Source organism: Abramis brama (assembly GCF_963993115.1).
Source record: "Abramis brama genome assembly, chromosome: 4".
Lineage (NCBI taxonomy): Eukaryota > Metazoa > Chordata > Actinopteri > Cypriniformes > Leuciscidae > Abramis > Abramis brama.
In genome coordinates this window covers 49,260,957-49,283,702 of record NC_139966.1, presented here as the reverse complement: position 1 = coordinate 49,283,702, position 22,746 = coordinate 49,260,957, and the positions used below count along the sequence as shown (strand labels likewise).

At 41.4% G+C, this 22,746-nt stretch overlaps 1 protein-coding gene across 1 annotated transcript; it reads right to left on the bottom strand.

The window, feature by feature from the left end:
- Nucleotides 1-644: 644 nt before the first annotated feature.
- On the bottom strand, nt 645-21,041 carry LOC311082221 (scavenger receptor cysteine-rich type 1 protein M130-like; the record flags this gene model as incomplete). The annotated part of the gene is made up of 14 exons (XM_084112955.1): nt 645-1,069; nt 3,037-3,723; nt 3,916-4,392; nt 5,084-5,179; nt 5,278-5,478; nt 5,585-5,899; nt 6,084-6,155; nt 6,262-6,564; nt 9,844-10,161; nt 10,238-10,561; nt 10,654-10,968; nt 11,072-11,386; nt 11,530-11,844; nt 20,831-21,041. 14 exons carry the CDS (start codon nt 21,039-21,041, stop codon nt 645-647), a joined length of 4,374 nt encoding a protein of 1,457 aa, XP_083969081.1.
- Nucleotides 21,042-22,746: the final 1,705 nt, after the last annotated feature.

The following is a 22,746-nucleotide window of genomic DNA, read 5'->3' as shown; positions in this document are numbered from 1 at the left end:
ATTGTTACTATACAGTACATACATATTATTGCATATTATTATTGCACACACACACACACAAGGAATTTTTCTTGTAAATGAAGCTTCCAGTGCACACATATAAATACAACAAGACACATAATTATAAAAATAAGATATAAGGTATAAGAAAGGTATAAGACACAGATTAGGCATTTTTACAGATATTAACATATTTACAGTTAACAGTATTATGGTTAATAAATAAATATTTCACTAAACAGTGGGAGTTTTGCACTAAGAGAGGCCTTATGAGGCATTTAACTGTTCAGGAGGGAGATGGCCTGTGGGAAGAAGCTGTTCCTAAGCCTAGTTTTTCTAGTGCCTAGATCGTTCTGAATCGCCAGCCGGACGGCAACAGTGCAAAGAGGTTATGGCCAGCGTGAGTGGAGTCTGTGATGATTTTATCTGCCCTCTTCCTCACTCTGGAAGAGTACAGGTCTTGGAGGGTGGGAGATAATCATTTCAGCAGTCTGGACTGTCCATTGTAATCTTCTGATGGCTTCTGATTTGGTAGCTGAACTAAACCAGACAACTACTGAAGTGCATAGAACAGACGGCTGAATAAAACTGGCTAAACAGCTCCTGTGGAAAGATAAACTTCCTCAGCTGGCGAAGCATTTTTCTCAATGGAGTCTATCTGGAACTCCCACTTCAGGTCCTGAAGAGATGGTAGAGCCCAGGAACCACAAGGCCACAGTGCTGTTCATGATGGTAAGGGAGGGGAGTGCTGGGATGTTCCTAATGAAGTCCAATATTATCTCCACTGTTTTGAGCATGTTCAGGTCAAGGTTGTTGTGACTTACCAGAACATCTCTTCTGTATGCAGATTCATCACCATCCTGGATGAGGCTGATGACTGTGGTGCCGTCTGCAAACTTCAGGAGCTTAACAGAGGGATCAGTGGAGCTGAAGTCATTTGTGTAGAGGGAGAAGAGAAGTGAGAACACACATACTTGGGGAGTGCCAGTGTGCTGATTGTGCAAGTGTTGGATGTGAATTTTCCCAGCCTCACCAGCTGCTGCCTGTCTGTCAGGAAGTTGGTGATCCACTGACAGATGGAGGTCGGCACAGAGAGCCGAGTTATTGGGGGGTGTGCATTGTCTAATGTCCAGCTGTTTGTCTCTCATAAAAGTTATAGGTAAAAGTTGACTGAAGACAGGACAAACAAACAATAAATGACAAACAATCAATAAAAACAAACACTGAGGAGCTCCAAAACAAGGCAGCCATCTGTGGCGCCATCTTCAAGTTCAGCTCATACTAATTTAAGGAAATCCATTCCTTCTTGACTCTAACATTGACTCACACCTAAATATAACACTAACCTGTTATGGGATGTGTAGGGATGAACCCAATTGCAGACAGTGGTCACAGCAACACAGTTTATTGTACAAATAACAGGGAAAACAAAGCCCACGAGGGGGCAAAACAAGACAGGACAATGAATACTAACTAGACTATGACTTAGACTTGACGTAACTAGACTACAGATAAACAGCAAATAAAGGATCAGAACTTCACTGGACTGGAATACTCACAAAGCGATCACACAAAGTATGGAGTAGATCGACATAAAGATTGGCAATGAACCGACACAAGACAGAAGACATGAGGGGATTAAATAGGGAACAAATAATGAGGGCGACAGGTGATAATGGGGAAACAATAATGACTAAACAAGGATAACAAGGAGGGCGGGGCTAGATGACAAGACAACACAAGCACATGGCCCAGCAAAAGGCCATGTGTGTGCACATAAAACATGGGTCTGTCATGATCCTGCCTCAAGACTTAAAGGGATACTTCACCTCTGGGAAGATGAATGTGTATTTACAATAGGTCATTTAAGTAGAAGAAATGTGAAGAAATTTTTGAATTTGGAGCTTTCTAGACTGAGAAAAGCCAGAAAATGTATTTTTGGCTTATGTGGATGAAAGACAACAACTCCCAGAATGCACTTGCTTCGCTGCCTTAGGAGGCCACGCCTACCGGTAAGAGTGCGCAGTTGAAAACAACAAGGCTTACTTAGCCTACGTGATGAGTTTGCCAGGGATCTCTAGAGATCGCCCAAAATGTCCGGGATTCGGCTTTTGCGTTCTACAGTCGCCATTCATTATGTTTACTGTGGCGAGCAGGACGAGGCTGACGGCCGCGGGAGAACGGCGCGAGGCCGGTGGCGTCATTACTGAGACGCGCCGGGTCTCGCATCCCTCACGGAGGAGCGGGAATTTTCTTAGCAAGGGTAAAACGCACATCAACCGATCACTTGTTTAGCGTTCATGTAAACACTACATTCAGATTCACCGATCGGAATGAATTCAGTTAGATTGAAACAAAAGGGGTGCATGTAAACAATGAATGGCGACTGCAGAAAGCAAAAGCTGAATCCCGGACATTTTGAACGATCTCGCCCGCCGGACAAGTCCGGGAAAAGGAGGATGTAACCCCTACTTACTCAGCTTTCTCCTACTATTCAGCTTTCTCCACAGAACAAGAGCTTGCTAGCTTAGCTTCCAAAGAAAGACGGCTGACACTGTGTACATTCTGTGAGTGAGATCCCACCCTCTATGGGCGGGCTGAAAACATGCGGAACAACGCCTTCTACTGGCTGTAGTCTTTAGCCTCTGGCCAGAAAATCCTCCGATGACGCAAAATGACGATTTTTGCGTCATCGGAGGATTTTTTCCAGACAAAAAATACATAAATCTCTCCTCTCAGGGGGATATGAGGGGGGAAAGCATGGTAATTCGAAAATACTACAGGTTTTCTACTAATACAAAGCTTAATGCTAAATCCTGAAGTAACCCTTTAAAGAACATCAATGACTAGATGGCAGGATCATGACAGAACCCCTCCCTTAAGGAGCGGCTTCCAGACGCTCCCCAAGGGAACATCAAACACGGGACATGACAGACTGTGACATAGACACAAACCAACAAAACATGACAAAAAACAACAATGGCAAACATGAATAAACAATAACAGGGTTGGGGTGAAAAATCAAAAACAACAAACAAGGCAGAGGAGGTGGAGACAACACAGAGTTCACGGGGGATAGTCCAGGGTGAATGGGAGGACTGGTGGACTTGGGTCTCCGTGATGAGGACTGAGGACGGGGAATCCGGGGGAACTTGGCTGAAGACACATGAGGGGATGACTTGGGGGAAACAGTCCGGGGTGAAGTGGTGACTGGGGTGTCCGGTGAAACATACAGAGGTCGGGTGACAGTAGGGACCGCTGCAGCCGGCAGCGGAGCGAAGACAGTGGGTGTGGCAGGTGGTAAGGGAGCGGAGAAAGATGCTGACAGTGAAGCTGGGACAGGGCTGGACACATTAGCTGGGACAGGGCTGGACACATTAGCTGGGACAGAATCCCCATTCTCAGACACAGACTCGGAACCCTTGCTCTCTGAAGCAGACTCGGACCCAGCACCCTCCATCGCCGACTCAGAAACAAAGCTCTCAGCCGTAGACTTGGGTATAGTGCTCTCAGCGGCTGCCTTGGAAACAGCGCTCTCCTCAGCTGTGGGCACAGGACCTGAGGACATGACAGGTCTGGCAGGAATTTCAAGAATTTTGACAGGACTAGACAGATAGTCAGACAAAGTTTTGGCAGCAACAATGACAGGCATCTCCTTTCGGGCAGAAACTGCTTGCAGAACCTCCTTAGCGGCTAGATCAGCCACAACTCTCGCAGCGGGCTCTGGAACAGCGCTTGGGACAGCGCTTGAAGTAGCGGGCTCTGGGACAGCGCTTGCAGCAGCGGGCTCTGGGACAGCGCTTGCAGCAGCGGGCTCTGGGACAGCGCTTGCAGCCGCGGGCTCTGGGACAGCGCTAGGGACAGCGCTTGCAGTAGCGGGCTCTGGAACAGCGCTTGCAGTAGCGGGCTCTGGACCAGGCTGAGATGAAGGACGAGAGGCTCCCTTTCTCCTCTTCTTTCTCCTGGGTCGGGGTGTGGAAGTCATAGCCGGACTAGCGACTGGTTGGAGAAGATCAGCGGGCTCTGTGACTTGAGTAGGAAGGGCAGTCTCAGGCAGCGCTGACTCGGTCGAGGAAGACTCAGACGGAGAATCCCAAGAAACCCGTCTCCCTCGTTTACCATGGAGACTTTCAGGGACGACTGAAGCCTCAGGGGTGGAAGTGGAGCCAGCCTGATTCCCCTGGGTAACCACTGCCAGGACACGACCCTCCGGGATCACTGGAAGCACGGCAGATGGTTGAGACCTCGAGGAAGAAGCCTGCGGCTCCTCCCGGGAGAAAAGATCCCAGAGTTGGGCATAATTCTTCAGGATCCACTCACCCTGGGACGAGACTGGAAGGTTGACCCTCTCTCTGTCGGTGGGAGTCAACAACCAGCATTGTTCACGGATCGCTGATTGTCGTTGGAGCAGGGAGGACATACTGTCTACTGGGTTCCCTTTTGGTCGGTTCATTCTGTTATGGGATGTGTAGGGATGAACCCAATTGCAGACAGTGGTCACAGCAACACAGTTTATTGTACAAATAACAGGGAAAACAAAGCCCACGAGGGGGCAAAACAAGACAGGACAATGAATACTAACTAGACTATGACTTAGACTTGACGTAACTAGACTACAGATAAACAGCAAATACAGGATCAGAACTTCACTGGACAGGAATACTCACAAAGCGATCACACAAAGTATGGAGTAGATCGACATAAAGATTGGCAATGAACCGACACAAGACAGCAGACATGAGGGGATTAAATAGGGAACAAATAATGAGGGCGACAGGTGATAATGGGGAAACAATAATGACTAAACAAGGATAACAAGGAGGGCGGGGCTAGATGACAAGACAACACAAGCACATGGCCCAGCAAAAGGCCATGTGTGTGCACATAAAACATGGGTCTGTCATGATCCTGCCTCAAGACTTAAAGAACATCAATGACTAGATGGCAGGATCATGACACTAACCCTTAATCATCACACAAACAAGGTCACAGAGATGAAGCTGTGATTTACTCCTCTTACCCCTCTGAATTCAGTGATGAGTCTGATGATCACGACAAATCAAGCACTATGACATTTACTCACCCCTCTGAGTGAAAACACTGTGTCTATAACTGGGTCTGTGATGAATCTCCTCATAAACTGCCTCAGTCGTCGTCTTGTGTCTCCTCTTAGAGAGAGCTGTGAGTGTAGACAGACAAACCTGCTGTCAGTTCACAACACATGACTGATCACACACTGAATAAGACACAATATGACAGTCTCTGGATCTGTCCTACCTCTCCTCATCACTCTGTTCTGCTGAATCAGTATAAGCAGTGGCACTAAGAGCAGTAAGAGCAAAACTCCCAGTACAACCACAAGCACAGAGAGAGACACTGGAGGAGTTTGTGGAGGAGTGACTGATGTTGAGCGCACTGTCTGAGAAACTGGAGGAGAAGCTGATGTTGTTGTGGCAGGAGTAGTGGACACTGACAAATCTGGCAAAACAGACACAAACACATTGGAAAAAGCCAATACACAAATATCATTACCACTTAAACAATTTAAAAATGAATAATATCGGTCAGTGTATTGCACAGGTACCTGCACAGGTGAGTCCAGCGTGCTCTTTGTGGGAGCAGTCAGTGTGGTTCTTCAGGGAGAGAGGACAGTCCCACAGGTGAATCTCATTCCCTCTGCACTTGACTCTGTTCAGCCACACAACACCTTCACCAGCACCAAAGACTGAATTCCCATCAGCCCTCAGTGCTGCTCCACAACCCAGCTGCCTGCAGACCACCCGAGCATCGCTGATGTCCCACAGATCAGCACAGACTGAACCCCACACAGCGTTATGATACACCTCCAGCCTCCCAGAGCACCGGCCCAAACCTCCACTCAGTCTGAGAGGAACATGATCTAAAATCACAGACAAGTGGATACATTATTGGCCAACATAGTTCTGTCAAGACAGAAACACCTACAGGTATGTCTGTGGAGTGATATTAAATTATCTTGGTTCCCCAGAACTAAATCACATACAGTACATACAACACATATGGCTGTTATGATTTTTATGTTCTTCTAAATCAAATTAACTTACCTGAACAGTGTCTCTGATGTGGAGATGTGGAGCATGACAAATAGCTTCTAGGGGACTCATGACTCTCCCGTTCTGTAATCACAAGTAAATTCAATATTATATAGAGACATTTTGTTTATATACTCAATAATGTTAACTGATTATTGTTGATGGAAACTACAATGGAAATCAGTCTTACCTGAGCAGGTGATTTGGGCCACTTCATCTTCACCACAGTCATTTTGTCCCCAGGGTGAAGATGGACACTGCCACAAATTGGAATCATGTGGTCGACATTTCACTTCATCCAGCCAGTTACGAGCTGATTCCAGTCTTGGGATAGAATCGGAAAAAGCACCAGATCTTCCACAGTTCAGCTCTTGACAGATCAGACTCGCTGTGTCTCTGTCCATCTGGTTCCAGCACACATTACCCCAGGATCCATTGTAGAAAACCTCCACATTCCCTTCACAGCCCTCAGTTAACCTGATCTCTTTAAACTCTAGATGGCAACATGAACACAACCTCTGATTTCATCCAACCCCATTCATTTCAACCACAAACACATTCAGGTAACATTACAGAGGTTGGACAATGAAACTGAAACACTGGCCAATAAAGTGTTGGAGGTTTAATGCCTATATATGCCTATATGTTTATATATCTGGTGGCCAATCTTCACTGATTTTACATTCCATCAGCAAGAGGAGAATGTGAGAAGGTTGAATTAGCAGAGCAACAGCACAGCTTGTAGGAGCCATAAGGCTATTAATAATGTTACTTAATGCCATGGCTGTATGTAACTATGGTCTGTACTTCCCCCTGTGGTAAAGGGAAAGAATTGCACCCTTTTTGGGGACTTCCTGAAGGTAGCCATCTTAATCAGGAAGTGATATGGCAAGGGAGACAGTTTTTTTTACCTACATTATACCACACTGCTTGTTTTGGAATCAAGAGTTTTGTTTTCAAGTTTTCACCTTTTTGTTACAATAAATTTCAAGTCTCTTTAAACCAGGTGTAGCGTTACACATACTTTCCCTCACGGAAGTGGCTTAAGAAGGAAAGGAAGCCATTACACAGCTGTACATAAAATATTGCAATCCACACAACATAATGGGAGACATATCAGAGTTCAAAAGAGGACAAATTGTTGGTGCACATCTCACTGGCTCATCTGTGATTAGAAAAACAAGTCTTTGTGGTATATTGAGAGCTATGGTATCCAGGGTAATGTCAGCATACCACCATGTAGAACGATCCACAGGATTAACTGTCGACACATGAGGAAGCTACTATGAGGATATCCAGGTACTAACCTGGATTGTAACTAAAAAACATAAAACCACAGCTGCCCAACTCACTGCAGAATTAAATCCGCACCTCAACTCTCCTGTTTCCACCAAAACTGTTCGTCGGGAGCTCCACATAGAACACATGGTCGGGCTGCTATAGCCAAACCTTTGGTCACTCGTGATACCATTCATTTTCAATGGGGAGCGGGCGAGTTCCAGCGACACGCGCGGTCGCAACCGTTGGCGACTGGATTGGGCGTGTCTGGCGACGCGACAAAGTTGAGAAATGTTTAACTTTATGCAAATGAAGAGCGACTTTCGCGAGCGACAACCAATAGGAGTGAAGTCAGTGGAGCACACGTAATCCGTCACTCTTCAGTGCAGCGTCTGACCGAGGCAAGATGAATGAGAAGTTTATTTTAGCAGTCAGAAACTGTCCAATAATGTATGATATGTCTCCGTGTACATACAGTGGTACTCGCCGTGCTGACTCCGAGCCCGAATGGTTTCGTGAACTCAGAAAGACCAGTATTTGCCCATTTTCTGCAGTTAAATAGCCGCGATAGCACAGGGCACTCGCTGTTTCTCATTCATCTTTAATATTATGCATTTTATGTACTGATTACATTTATATTTAGACTTTTCCTTCTAAAATGTTAGCTTGTAGCCTCAAGAAAACAGATTTGTTGTCTACAACACGGAGTAACATCCGTGAATGTCACTCACAAACATTACTAGGCAACCAGTAGTGAGAACGCCCACTAACGACCTCACCGCCAGCCACTGGCGACATGCAGCGATAAAGTCGCTTGTAGTGTGAACGGGGCTTATAGAAAAGGGGTAGATGAGTGATGGTTTGGGCTGCAATAACATGGCATTCCCTACTGTGCTTGATGGGCACGTCACTGCCAAAGACTACCGAACCATTCTGGAGGACCATGTGCACCTAATGGTTCAAGCATTGTACCCTGAAGCACATTGTGCCATGTATCAGCATAATAATGCTACACACAGCAAGACTTGTGACAGAATGAATTGATGAACATGAAAGTGAAGTTGAAAATGGGCTGAACAGTCACCAGATCTAAATATTTTTGAGCCACATTTTGGAGGAGTTTCAAAAAACCTTTTCCTCCACCAGCATCACATAGTGACCTGGCCACTGTTCTGGAAGTGGAATGGCTCAAAATCCCTCTGGCCACTATGAAGGACTTATATCTGTCATTCCCAAGACGAATTGATGCTGCAAAAGGAGTCCCTACACCATACTAATGTGGGAGGAGACTGGCCAGCAATCAGTTTCAGGTGTAGGTGGTTAGTTCTATCATTAAGATCGCATAAAGGGTTCTTACAGCAACAGGTGGTGGTTTTTCTGCAGTTCTGGCGTGTGTTTGTTGTGCTCAACGTGCAGCCTCTGTACCCTTTCATAGGTATGTTTTTAGTTGTTTGGGTTGTTTGCGTGAAGTTTCCAACTGCTCCTTGATGGTGCAATTCCATCTTTGTTATTTTCTTCTTTTAGGCTGATTATTTAAGAGGTTTTATTCTCTGTCTGGGAAATGAGGCAGACAAACATTTATTGCTGCGGTACCTTCAATGGGCTGATGGCCGTGTTGGAATGCTGAATAACGTACCTTTTATCAATCATGTTTGGGGATTGAGAGCTGAGATTGGGTAACTGTGTTGCAGTTGTACTTTCGCTAAAGTAGGTTATGTTTTGTTTTGTTGTTTTAAATTGTGGGCTGCATTGATGTGTATTAACACGCATGTTTCTTTATTGTTAAAGGGGCAGACCAGCCACTGTTTCTTGTATATTTTAGATTTATATTGTGGTTTGTTATTGTTATTTGATATTGATTTTGATCTTAAATGTTATTTGTCATTTGCTTTGTTTTCTTTGGTACTGCTCTCCTCTTTTGTGTGTTCCAGTGGTCAGAGACTTTGTACAGGGCCGGGCCTGCATCTACACTAAACCTCCTTCAGTGTAGGTGATTTGGGTGGTGTGACACTGCTGTGTGGTGTGTACTGGAGGTTGGCACTGAGATAGTGACTTAAAGGTTACTACTTATTTGCGGTGTATGCTGTGGGGTTTCTTCTGTCTTCTGTCTCTTACAGGTGGTAGGAGGTCCACAAGAGCAGGTCCGACCCTCTTGCAGTCTTGAGGAGAGCTAATTCCAACTTCTGTGAATGTTATCAACAGTTTTTAACATTTGATGGTTCTATTGGAACAATAAAATTGTTACCTTTTTACAAACAACATTTGTTGTCCATAATCTGTATTTTGTGACCCCTAGAGGGCTCCTCCTGCCTTAAATAAGGAGGTGGCGTAGTCAGCTTATATTTCCTACACTACACTAATAAATGATTGTGGTCTCAAACCACAGTTTCAGTTTCACTGTAGAACCCCTGTATGTAAAATTGAAAAGTTTCCAGAAGATATATTATTTTAAATATTACTGAATAAAAATTTTTCACAACACTGAAATGTTTACCTGAGCACACGACTCCTACATCCTCCTTGTGTTGACAGTCATGTTTCCCCCAGCCTGGAGAAGAGCAGTTCCACAGGGACGTCTCATTCCCCTCACACTCCACCTCATCCAGCCATATGGGTCCAGAACCAGGACCAAACCAGGCTGGTACCTGCTGGTTACTGAGGGCCACTCCACACTGCAGCTGTCTGCACACCACATGGGCATCTTTAATATCCCAGGAGTCATCACACACTGTCCCCCATGAGCCGCTGTGAAAAACCTCCAGCCTCCCTGCACAGTCTCCCCCAGAACCCACCAGCCTGATGGACCCGCGACCTGATATTCAGAGAGAGAAAAACACATTATTGATCACTAACAACTGAAGAATCTGCCCAGATGTTGTTGTTCTCACCAAGGCAGGTGATTGACAGCTGTTGTGTGGAGCTGCAGTTGAGAGTTTGTGGAGAGCTGCAGTTCCTCAGATGAGCTTCACTCCCAGAGCACTGGAAGCCCGTCACACACTCATGACTGTGTTCAGGACTGGATGAAGAGGAGCCGGAGAAGTTCAGCACAGAGCCACAGCCCAGCTGTCTGCAGACCACAGAGGATTCAGTGAGACTCCAGGAGTCCAGCAGAACTCTCCTCCAGACCTGATGGATGGAAACTTCCAGCTCCCCCTCACACTGTCTCTCTCCAGACAACCGCACCAGACCGTCATGAACAGCCAGAGAGGAATCTGAGGAGAAGATCTTGTGTTTTACTAAAATAAGAATTGTATTATAACATGGTGAAAAAGAGCATAATGATCTCCGTGTCAAATAAGTTTACCAGAGCAAATGACTCCAACATCTCGTCCATGAGAACATTCAGCTCGACTCCATGAAGCGACAAAACATTCTGAGAGTTTTGTTTCATTCCCGTCACAATCAAACACATCAGCCCAGATTTCACCACTTCCCTCTCCAAACCAGTCTGATCCCACAACAGACACAATAATCCCACAATTCAGCTGTCTACAGAGGACACTGGCAGCTCTCATATCCCAGCATGCATCACACACTGTTCCCCACTCATTATGGAACCAAAGCCCTACTCTTCCAGAACAGAAGTCTGAACCGTTCATCAGTTTAGCATCTGTGTAACCTGAATAAAGAACATAGAGGTTAAAATAAAGCATAATGCAGCTGACAGAGAACATATACTGTTTTAAATACAAACAAAGAGACACTGAATATTTATAATTTACCAGAACAGATCAGGCCAACATTATTGTCACTGGTGCAGTTGTGTTGGTGTGATGGTGATGTTGGACAGAGGTGAATCTGAGACTCATTTCCTCTGCAGTGAATCTCTTGTGTCCACATCTGAGCGTCTCCTTTGCCAAAAGCATCTTCTCCCAGCACCTGTACAGGAGCCCCACAGTCCAGCTCTCTACACACAACCTCTGCATCCTGCTGGTCAAAGGCAGCGTCACACACTGAAACCCACGACTGATCATCAAGTATCTCTAACCTCCCAGAGCACAGGTGAGAGCCATTAACGAGTCTGGAAGCTTGATGACCTGTTAATATTACAGGAATGACAGTGCACAGTAGACAAAAACAAATACTTGATAGTTAAATACAATAAACATACAAACAGTTTTTCAAACAAACTATTTTTTATGTCACAACAAATTAATGGGCAATCAGTTAAATTATTCACCCGAACAGATGACACCGGCATCAAAATCGTGAGTACAGCCATGTACATTCCATCCTCCTGACCCACAGTTCTTCAGTGTTGACTCTGATCCAGTACACATGACACTACTCAACCACATTGGTCCTGATCCTGGTCCAAAATGAGCATCACCCAGAGCATCTACAGGTTCTCCACAGTCCAGTTCTCTACACACCACGGCAGCATCAGCCATATCCCAGAAAAAAACACACACTGTTCCCCACTGACCTCTATGATGAATCTCCACTCTACCAGCACAGCGACTGTTGCCACCAACCAGCCTCACATTCTTTTTATCTAAGTGACAGAAAAATACAGATAGAGACTGTGATTGCATATCCGTAAGCACACTAGTTCGCGTATCAGTATATTGTGTACACAAATTCGGCACTGGTAAAGCACACTGGCTCACTACACATTTGGACACTGATTTTTTAAATTCCCGGTGATATGACTAGGTACTTGTGTCATAAAACATCACCACTGGTATTTATTAACAACACACATAATATCTTTCTGACATTTTTATGCTGTTTAAAGTATGTTATGAAATATACTTTGATTGTTGTTATATATATCTGAAACATTTTAGCCAAATTTTAATTATAAATATTTACTACACTGTTCACTACCTATCTACTGATGTTTATACTGACATATAATTAAATAACGATTTGTCTTTTCAAATCTTCTATCGCATGTCATGATGATATTGTGTTGATATTGTGTTGGTTTGTGAGATTTGTTTTGCACTTAACAGAATTTCCATTAAGGGGAACGTAGTGAGCATCTAGTTTTTGGAGTGCATTGTGGGATTTTTAGGGAGCGAACATTCCAGTGAACTTGAAGGATTTTTTGATTGAGACAGACCTTAAAATGGCTGGCTCCTTGGCAGGGGCGTAATTTGTGGGGGGGTTGGGGGGGAGATAACCCCCCCAATATTTAAATCTATGCATTACAACCCCCCCAATACTTATACCATGATCACATGAAAAATATGCAGACCCAAACTTCAACCCCCCCAATGTTAAAACCAAATCTACGCCCTTGCTCCTTGGTCAGTGTTCAGACTGTGAAATATGAAGCTGACTGAGATGCGCCCTATTAGTAAAAGGTATGATATTATTATATTCTTTTAACTCACCAGCACAGATCAGCCCCTGGTAATTATAATGTGAACAGCTGTTTTTGTGTAAGGATGTTGGACAGAGGTGAATCTGAGACTCGTTTCCTCTGCACTGAATCTCTTGTGTCCACATCTGAGCGTCTCCTTTTCCAAAAGCATCTTCTCCCAGCACCTGTACAGGAGCCCCACAGTCCAGCTCTCTACACACAACCTCTGCATCCTGCTGGTCAAAAGCAGCGTCACACACTGAAACCCACGACTGATCATCAAGTATCTCCAACCTCCCAGAGCAACTCGAGTTTCCAATAAGCCTGACACCTGAAGTAGCAAGAGATAAGAAACGTTTCAATTTTGTTTATCTAAAGGTGTGTAATTGTGTAACTGGCCCCTGACTGAGCCTGGGTTCTCCCAAGGTTTTTTTTTTTCTCCATTAGGTCACCTGATGGAGTTTTAGGACACCATTAGGTCACTTGATGGAGTTTTTTCGGTTCCTTGCCACTGTTGCCTTTGGCTTGCTCAGTTGGGGATATTTTGGGGATATTTAATTTTATTCTATCAATCAATAAATTCCACTAGAAACAAACTTTGTTGTATTATTTTATTTTAATTTAATACTGTGAAGCTGCTTTGATACAATCTGTATTGTGAAAAGCGCTATACAAATATACTTGATTTGATTTAATTCTTGTCATTATTTTTCTACCATAGAGCACCACTTATTAATGTGAAAGGAGTAAAATAGTCAAATTACTCAATCTCTCATGTCAATCCATATCATCTGACTTTATTTTTTATGGAACATAAAAGGGGAATTTTACAGAATATCCTGGTAGTCTTTTCAATATAATCAAAGTAAAATAAGAAAAGAAAAACATTTTGTGGTCTACAAAGGAAATCAGTCATAGAGGTTTGAAAAGACACAAAGTAAATGATGACTGATTTTTTCATTTTTGGTTGAACTTTCACTTTAAGGCAGTTGAATTATCAGTGATGTAAAAACTAGGGATGCACCAATACCATTTTTTCAGAATCGATCCGATCCGATACCAACAATTCTGAGTATCAACTATCAACCGATACCGATCCGATACCGATACCAGCGTAGTTTTTTTTAATCAAGTAGAATTTCTATAACTCTGTGTTGAACTGATAATCACTATTTTGTGTGTTAAACACAATCTACTTAATACAGACAACTTTGTAACGACTGGGCTATTGAATCATTCGTTCGTTTGGTCTGAATTAACAAATTCGGACTCTCTGTGTTTTCTAAGCACATTTCTTCTAAACACATTCTTTGCTAAGCTTACTAAAGCTTTTAACCTCCTGACTCTCGAGCATCTAAATTACTGGCATGGAGCCACCAGGTCTGGGTTTAGATTGCTTTCTGACACTTGGCACCTCAGAGTGTTAACAGACAAACACGATGCAGGACTTTCCCCTAGCTTCGCAAGCTTCAAACAAGTTTGCAACGCAAACCCCCCCTGCTCTCTCTCTCAGCCAGAGAGATAATGGATTTTCTACAGACATTCCAAACACACACAAAAACTTACCTTGCATTTAATTCAGAATACAAGTGATTCAGAATCGGAAGATGATGTATTAAGGCCTGCATGTTTGGTTAGCCCTTTTATGCGATAGTTATGATTTTCTGATTTGTAACTTGGAAGTGTTTCTCCTAATTAATGTTCTCAAATAGAATCATGGTCTTGTAACCCGACCCCCCTGCTATAGGATAACACTTTACAACGGGAGACTGAGAAGTCACCTCACACACACACACACACACACACACACACACACACACACACAAACACCATCCATGGACCTTTTCAGAGAAAAGTACCTTTAAATGTATTCCTTTTGTGCTTAGATGTCTTCACATGTCATATTGGAGTATTCTACAGTTTTATCGTGTGTGAATCGAACTTTAAATGCCTATAATCGTGCATTTGATTGTAACTTTGTATCCTTAACTGTTTTATATTTCATTCTTGGTATCTGTTTAACCGTCTCGCTCTGACTGAACCAACCATATACAGGAGATTACAGTAAAATGTATTATTCTATGTGTACCATCTGTCTGGTTAGAAATTACGAATTCTAAACACCATCATAAACTATGCAGAAGACAGGACAAAGGAACTTTTCCCGCTCTGAAATCTCTGTAGGTGATTGGTCCACGTACGCGAAGTAGGCGTAACCTAAGCCCCTCCATAAGAGACTGACAAAGAAAGTTCCAGCAGAGCACTTTTTCTGTGAGAGGTTTCTGGTTCCATGGCTCCTTAGGGAGCTCTTCTCCGTTTTTCTTTTCTTTTCTTTCTTTGTCTTTATTTTCGTCTTCGGACTTTTTCTACGTTCAGTGAAGTGAACAGCCGGCAACTTTAACCTTGAGTAGACTTAAACTTCCCGCGAACTCCGCTTACTCCGGAAGCCCAAGAGGGACGCCCAGCTCCAAAAGGACACATACACGCGCCACAACAGACTATATGCAAGTATAAGCTTAATCGAGCTTTTAATGCGTTTAAGGTTGTCTGCCCCTGCTTAAGGTGATTTGATTGCTTGGTGTCTCTCACGAGTTGACTGTGAAAATTGTCATCCTGACATTTTTGCTTTCACTTTCTCTCGCTCATCCTCTCTCCCATTCTCTCTCACCTCTCTCATCTTCTGATCTCTGTAATTCTCTCATCCTCTGTTAATTCGTGTTCGTGTTCGTTCTCGTAATGTTTTTCGTTTCGTTTGTTTCGGGTGTATATACATATATTCTGTGTGAATCGTAGTATGTATTCCTTAGTTTTGCATGTATTAAAATCCATTATATCCTTGATTGCCTCTGTCTAAATGCTCACATTACGAAGTCAATGACATGTTTTATCCAAGCTACAAAGCTTTACAATTTGTTACTATTTCAGTAACCTAAATTTTATAAGGACAGGAGAATAGTTTCCATGGCCAGAAACTATTTTTCTTGAAATTATAAGAAGTGATAACTTTATTGAGAAGTTGATAAGTTAATCTTATGGCCGTTTGCTGGACAAACAGATTGTTCGATAACTAAATTAATTTCATTAAAGGTTATCTCATACAATCGATCTGTAAAAAGACTTGATATATTAATGACGAACCATAACCCGTTGTGGTAATCATTCATATATACAATCGATCTATTTTCAGCTTCGATAATTTAATGTAACTGTAATATGCGATATATATTAATCATATTCCTGATTGGTTATTAAAATTCCCTATCAATTGAGCTAATACCTAGATTCGTTACAACTTCATTATAAAGAAAAAAACAACAAAAAATATATGATCATAATCTGACATAAATGCTATTATAAACTAGATTAGTGGATAATTCAGCAGTAAAATTTAGTCTAGAAAAATCATGAGTGCACAATAATTGTATAAAATCTGAACATTTTGTGAAAGAAAAAAAAGTTTAGTGGGGAACAAATTAGAGACAATAAGTGTAACACTAAATCTGGTTAAAACTTTACACATTGCTCTTTGTATTGTTGTAAAGTACATTAATGAAAAACAAGATAACAAAAATCTAAAATATCAATTATTTTATATATAGTGTAAGACTGAAAATACTGGTTGAGGCCCTGGTCTGAGACAAAGGGCTAATTACCATTTGACCTCCCCCATACGACCTCACTTCCGCAAACTACTAAGAACTCACACAAGAATATGGTTTAATGTGAATGTTTATCATTGACTGTTATGTTTTTGGTGTCATTTGAAATGTCTCAAAGTGAGTGGTACAGATATCTCATATCCAGATAGATAAAATAAAAGGTAATAAGGTTTATAGAAGTTTAGAGAAAACTGGTCCAGATAATGTCACCCCCCTTTTGTTGAATAAGAAGCCATTTTGAGGGTGGCCTCCCCCATCCCCATGTCACCTGGTCAAGGGGATAAAGGAAGGTGTGCTCTGGCTCTCGGGTCTCTTCTTCTTGGCTGGACACGAATTGGAATAGGTGGTCTCTTTCTCTCTCTTTCTCTCTCTCTCTCTCTCTCTCTTTCTCTCTCTCTTTCTCTCCCTCTTTCCCTTTCTCTCTCTCTATCAGGTACAAGCTGGGTAAGATTATTTGGTGTAACCAATGTATAACCATGTTCTAGATATTTGAATTGATTGTGGAATTAATCTCTGATATCTGAAACATTAAAATGTTACATTTGATTATTCTACCTGATCTTGACATTGTTCCTTTAATGGTTAAAAGGAATAGTCGAACGTTCACTCACTTTTAGTGAGGCACAGATATTATTAAAACCTTTCATTTATGGAGTCAGATGAATTAACGAGATAACACATAACTAAATGTATTGTAAATTTAACCAACCAATACTTTGCACGAGTAAGGACAGAACACGTGATAACCTTCCCTGTGTATTGGCGGACCGGCATATTGGGCCAATTTTACGGGCCTTACAATAGCCTACTATAAAATTTAGACATTTTTTTAAATGTATAGCACAGCTGTTTAATGAGGTAGCAACAGATAGGACAGAACAAGAACAGCTATTAATAATCTTTCATTGCGCCACTGTATTGTTATATGAAAGGCTCCAATACAGTGCGGCACAAAGCGCTTATGCGCATCCCGAGCGCAGAACAATGCGCTTGAAGCAACATGAGTCACAACGCGCAGCGCGCCGTCGAGTCCGCATTGAAAAGTTTACCCCTCTGGGCTTCTTCGTCCGAAAACGATCAAAAACTTGAACGTTTCGAAATGTTTAATTTTTTTGCTTCATCGGATGGGGGTGAAACTTGGTGACTTTTGTTGTATTACCTATATGAACACACAAAAAAATCAAGGAGATGATTCTGATATGTTAAAGGGTCGTAAAAAAAAATAGTCACACTTAGCTTCCTCCCGGTCAAAAACGGGCGACATAGGAAATGAATGGGAAATACGAAAAAATAGGAAAACTCAGATAAACTTTTGGTGGTACAAGCTACAGATCAGCCACTGTGCTGAAAAAAAGTGTACAGCAATGAAGGGGTGACACTCTAAAACATCAAGAGTGCAAATAAGACACCCTCCCCCACACACACACACACACAAACACACACACACACACACACACAGAAAAATGAACTGGTAAGACTGAAACAGCAAATTTTGCTCCAAACTATATAAAAATTATATAATCATCATAACTCCAAAACTATAGCAAGGAGAGTCAAAAGGTAGGTATCGTCTGAAAGAACTCTTTTTAAATTTTTTGAAAATATAAATTACATTACATTTGGACATTGTCCTGCCGAGAAACGGCGGATAAAAGACAAAATATATATCATTTTTATTATGATTTTGCATATCTTTCTTATTTGTCATGGAAAAACTCAGGAAGGAAATAAGGTAGGAGGAAAATTATTTTTTAGTGAAGTCCCCCTACATGTTAGCTGCATCTGGATAAAAAAAAAAAAATTTGGATAAAGGAATCAAGAGATAAGAGATAGCCTTTTTGTACAGTCTTTGACACCCCCTCATGGGCAATTTTTTCTCCATGAAGAATATCTTGTCATAAAAGCAATAGATTATGTTAATTTTGGGCTCATTTTAATTGTAATAATATGCTGTAAAAAATGAAGTGCCATTTTCAATGATCTGTGAATGTTTCATGAGCTGTATGATATTTTTGACACATTGCAGTACATTATTTTATAGATTATGAAAAAAGAAAAGAAATTCTATTTATCAGCAAATAACTCAGCAATACTTAAGAGTTTTTCAAAGTGGATACATTCACTGTAAAGTTCAGACTCTAAGCTTTCAAATGACATCAACTTTGATCAATGAAATGATCAATAAACTGTTGGACAGATATACACTAGGATTTGTGCGCTCGACATTTCTTCGCTTTGTGCCGTGAACTTCTAAATGCGCACTTGTGCAGCGCTGCACACTGTGACTCCATGTTGCTTTGAGCACATCATTCTGCACCCGCGATGCGCATTCGCGCTTTGTGCGCTCTGTTTTGAAGCGTTTCATATTATCATGATTTTGCGCACTGAAATATTATTAAAAGCCTATATTTTTTTATACCTAGCCTACACAATACATTTAAAATAAGCATAATTTAATTGCATATTATTTATGTGTAGTGTAGGCTATATAAATATATCCTACACTTCTGAATTCTTGACATTCATATATAAATATAAAATTGTGAAATGTATGATTGCCTGATTGAATTTTACTAATAGTAATTTGTTTTTATTAACATGTTTAGATTTTATAAAGTTACTGTGCAGATTTTTTCAAGAATTACTTTTTGCTGCTGATTTATATACTCACTAAGTTTAATAAAAATACATAATACATTTATGTAATATTTAAAGGTGTTAACTGTAATCTTACACTGCAAAATGATAACTTACAAAGGATTAAATTCATCACAATTATGTAAGTATCTGGATATTTGCCGTGGGGCGAGGGCTTCGATAACCTCTCTCTTTTTTGACCATACATGTTTGCATCCCTGATAGTAGATGTGACTGTAGAGATGTAACGTTACTGAAGTAAGTTTGTGTAGACATACAATTTATTAGCACTTAATATAACATGTCTAGACGTCTTTAAGCAATTTTCCTTGTGTATTGACCCCCCAAAATAATACCTTGCCACCCCTTTGCCACCCCTGTTTTAAAAGTCTAGCTCCGCCACTGGACAGGATTAACGTTAACGCTAACTGTTACCTCCGGTTGAGTGGCCTGACTTCTACACCTACCCGATAGAGAAACCGAGGGTAAAGAGAAACTGAGGACATATAAATCTTTAGATGCCTATAACAATGTGCTGAATGGTCATGTAAAGACTTGTGTGTACGATCCGCAGTTCTGCCTAGCCAGCGCCAAGAAGACGACAATGTAAGTTAAAGAGTGACACTACGGTGCAATTTTAATGATATGAATATTTTCTAGAAATAAAAATTCCAGATGCAGCATACTCATTTTTCATCGATTCTTGCACCCAACAACACAACAAGATGACATTTAATAATAAAAATAATAATTTAAGCTCCTTATTATGTAGCCGAATCTGTGCTGGTTCAGCTAGCGCCGTGACGTAACTGTGACGTCGGCGCAAAAGGGGTCTATAGGCGGTTATAGGACATGACACACATTTATATATTTTGAAGCCACTAGATGGCGCTCTTCTCACTTGATTTTTTTTAGGCCTGCACTCTATTTTTGTGTGAAATGTTGCATTTATTGAAAAAAAATAAAAATATATATATTAATTCTAATGGAAAAAAATAGCTCATACAAATTATATAATTAATGCAAAGTATCATAAAAAACTCTAAAAATTCTAAATAATAATCAGAAAATATAATAGAACAAAAATATATTTGATTGGTTATCCTGGGAAAAAATAAAGTTAAATTTTAAGGCTTCGTCCGTTTTTGACCGGGAGGAAGCTAAGTGTGACCCATTTACGAAGAAGCCCAGAGGATTAAAGCACAAAGAAAATACATATTGATGCATAGTGTATTATACAGTATCTATCTATGCAATAGTTTGTTCAGCATTTTCTTTTAACAGTTTTAAATTTCAGTTACTGTGCGCGTGAAGAACAAATAGTGCTGACTTTACTCCAGTGTTGTGACCCAACAGACACCCAGAAAGTAACATGATTAAGATACAGCAATAAAGTCCAGCAAGATAAAGTTGTTTTATGCGAAACCATAGACCTTTATCTACAGATCAAGTATAATAACATTGAATCATCTTGGAGAGAGTTTCATCGTGTTAACTGTCGTAACCGAACGCGACGCGCTGTTTGAATGCTGAATGAAGAATGATTGACAGCCGCAGCTGAGGGAAACGTTTACGTGAGCTTGAATTTAAGGACAGAAATATTAATTTCTATCTCACATTATACTATAATGGCTTCAGAACACTTATAATATTGTGCACGAAAACTTATGGTGCTTTATAATGTTTGTGTGCCTTTTGTGGGGCTTAACAATAACACTGAATGGTATAACAGTTACGCACAATATCGGATTTGGATCGGCCTCGTCTGACCGATACCCGATCCGGCAAAAATGGCACTATCGGAGCCGATACCGATACTGAGTATCAGACCGCGGTGCATCCCTAAAAACAGGGCAGGGTTTGGAGCAGTTTACCTGAGCAGATTACTCCAGCATCTTTAGTATGATCACAGTCATATAAACCCCAATTTACTGTTCCACAGTTCTTCAGTGTAGATTCTGATCCCGAGCAAGACTTGCGATTTGTCCAGATTGGTCCTGATCCTGGTCCAAAATGAGCATCACCAAGAGCATCTACAGGTTCTCCACAGTCCAGCTCTCTACACACCACTGCAGCATCAGCCATATCCCAACCAGCACCACACACTGTTCCCCACTGACCTCTATGAAGAACCTCCACTCTACCAGCACAGCGACTGTGACCACCAACCAGCCTTACTCTCAAATTGTCTATAAAATAAATAAAGATGGAGTAAAGACATATGGACAAAAGGAAAGAATGCGAAAAAATATCACAATAAGAGAAAAAACTATGATAAAACTGACTAATATTTGTAGATTTTGGGGACATTAAATTTGATTCCAGTTTATTTAAAAAAGGCTCAAACCTGCACACACCAGTCCAACATCATTTTCATATGAACAGTTGTTTTCATGTGATGGTGATGTTGGACAGAGGTGAATCTGAGACTCATTTCCTCTGCACTGAATCTCTTGTGTCCACATCTGAGCGTCTCCTTTGCCAAAAGCATCTTCTCCCAGCACCTGTACAGGAGCCCCACAGTCCAGCTCTCTACACACAACCTCTGCATCCTGCTGGTCAAAGGCAGCGTCACACACTGAAACCCACGACTGATCATCAAGTATCTCTAACCTCCCAGAGCAGCGAGAACCTCCAACCAGCCGGACTTCTGAAAGAACAACACAGGAAAAAACTAAATTTAAAGTTAAAGAACTTCAATAATGAGTCAGTCATATAATTAATATATCAATCAATGAGAAATCATATTTTCCTTTATCTTCTGAAATAAAAGATATTTATTATGAAAACATATTATACATGTCAGCAAAACTTTTTCCCAGTCCAAAAGGACTTGAAAGTAACCTACAAAAACAGCTCATAAACAAAACAGTGCATAGCTATCGTTACTGTAAAAATCTAAATGCATTACATGACCGCCCACATTTCAACATTTTCATGTCAACAATGTCTATGAATGAATCCTATCAGGGAATTACATTAGAATGTAGAGTTAGAAACAAGCTTCTAATTTTTATTTTTAACAAGGTCTCTGATTATTACAGTCTGACCTTAACAGTTTGTGCTGTCTAAAAGAAGCTGGAAAATGGTCACAAAAAAATGAAATTATGACTGCTTTGGTGCAATTGTTTTGTACATTAAGACAGGATTTTTAGCTTTAGTTTACCTGAACAAATGACTTGAGCGCTCTTATCAAGACACACATCAAGATCAGTTGGTTGTAAGAATCCACATTTCTTAAGTGTAGACTCTGATCCAGTACACATTGCATTTTTCATCCAAAACGGTTTTGATCCCAGTCCAAAATGAACATCATACAGAGCATCTACAGGTTCTCCACAGTCCAGCTCTCTACACACCACTGCAGCATCAGCCAAATCCCAACCAGCTCCACACACTGTTCCCCACTGACCTCTATGAAGAACCTCCACTCTACCAGCACAGCGACTGCTGCCATTAACCAGTCTCACATTTCTTATGCCTATGAATGTAAGAGAAAAGGCTATTGTAAATTTAAATTGTTATAATAAAATTAAATGAAATGTGCTTTGTAGTACTTTGAACTGTTACCAGTACACAGCAAACCAATGTTGTGCTCATGTGAACAGTTGTTGTCATCTAACGGTAATGTTGGACAGAGGTGAATCTGAGACTCATTTCCTCTGCACTGAATCTCTTGTGTCCACATCTGACCGTCTCCTTTGCCAAAAGCATCTTCTCCCAGCACCTGTACAGGAGCCCCACAGTCCAGCTCTCTACACACAACCTCTGCATCCTGCTGGTCAAAGGC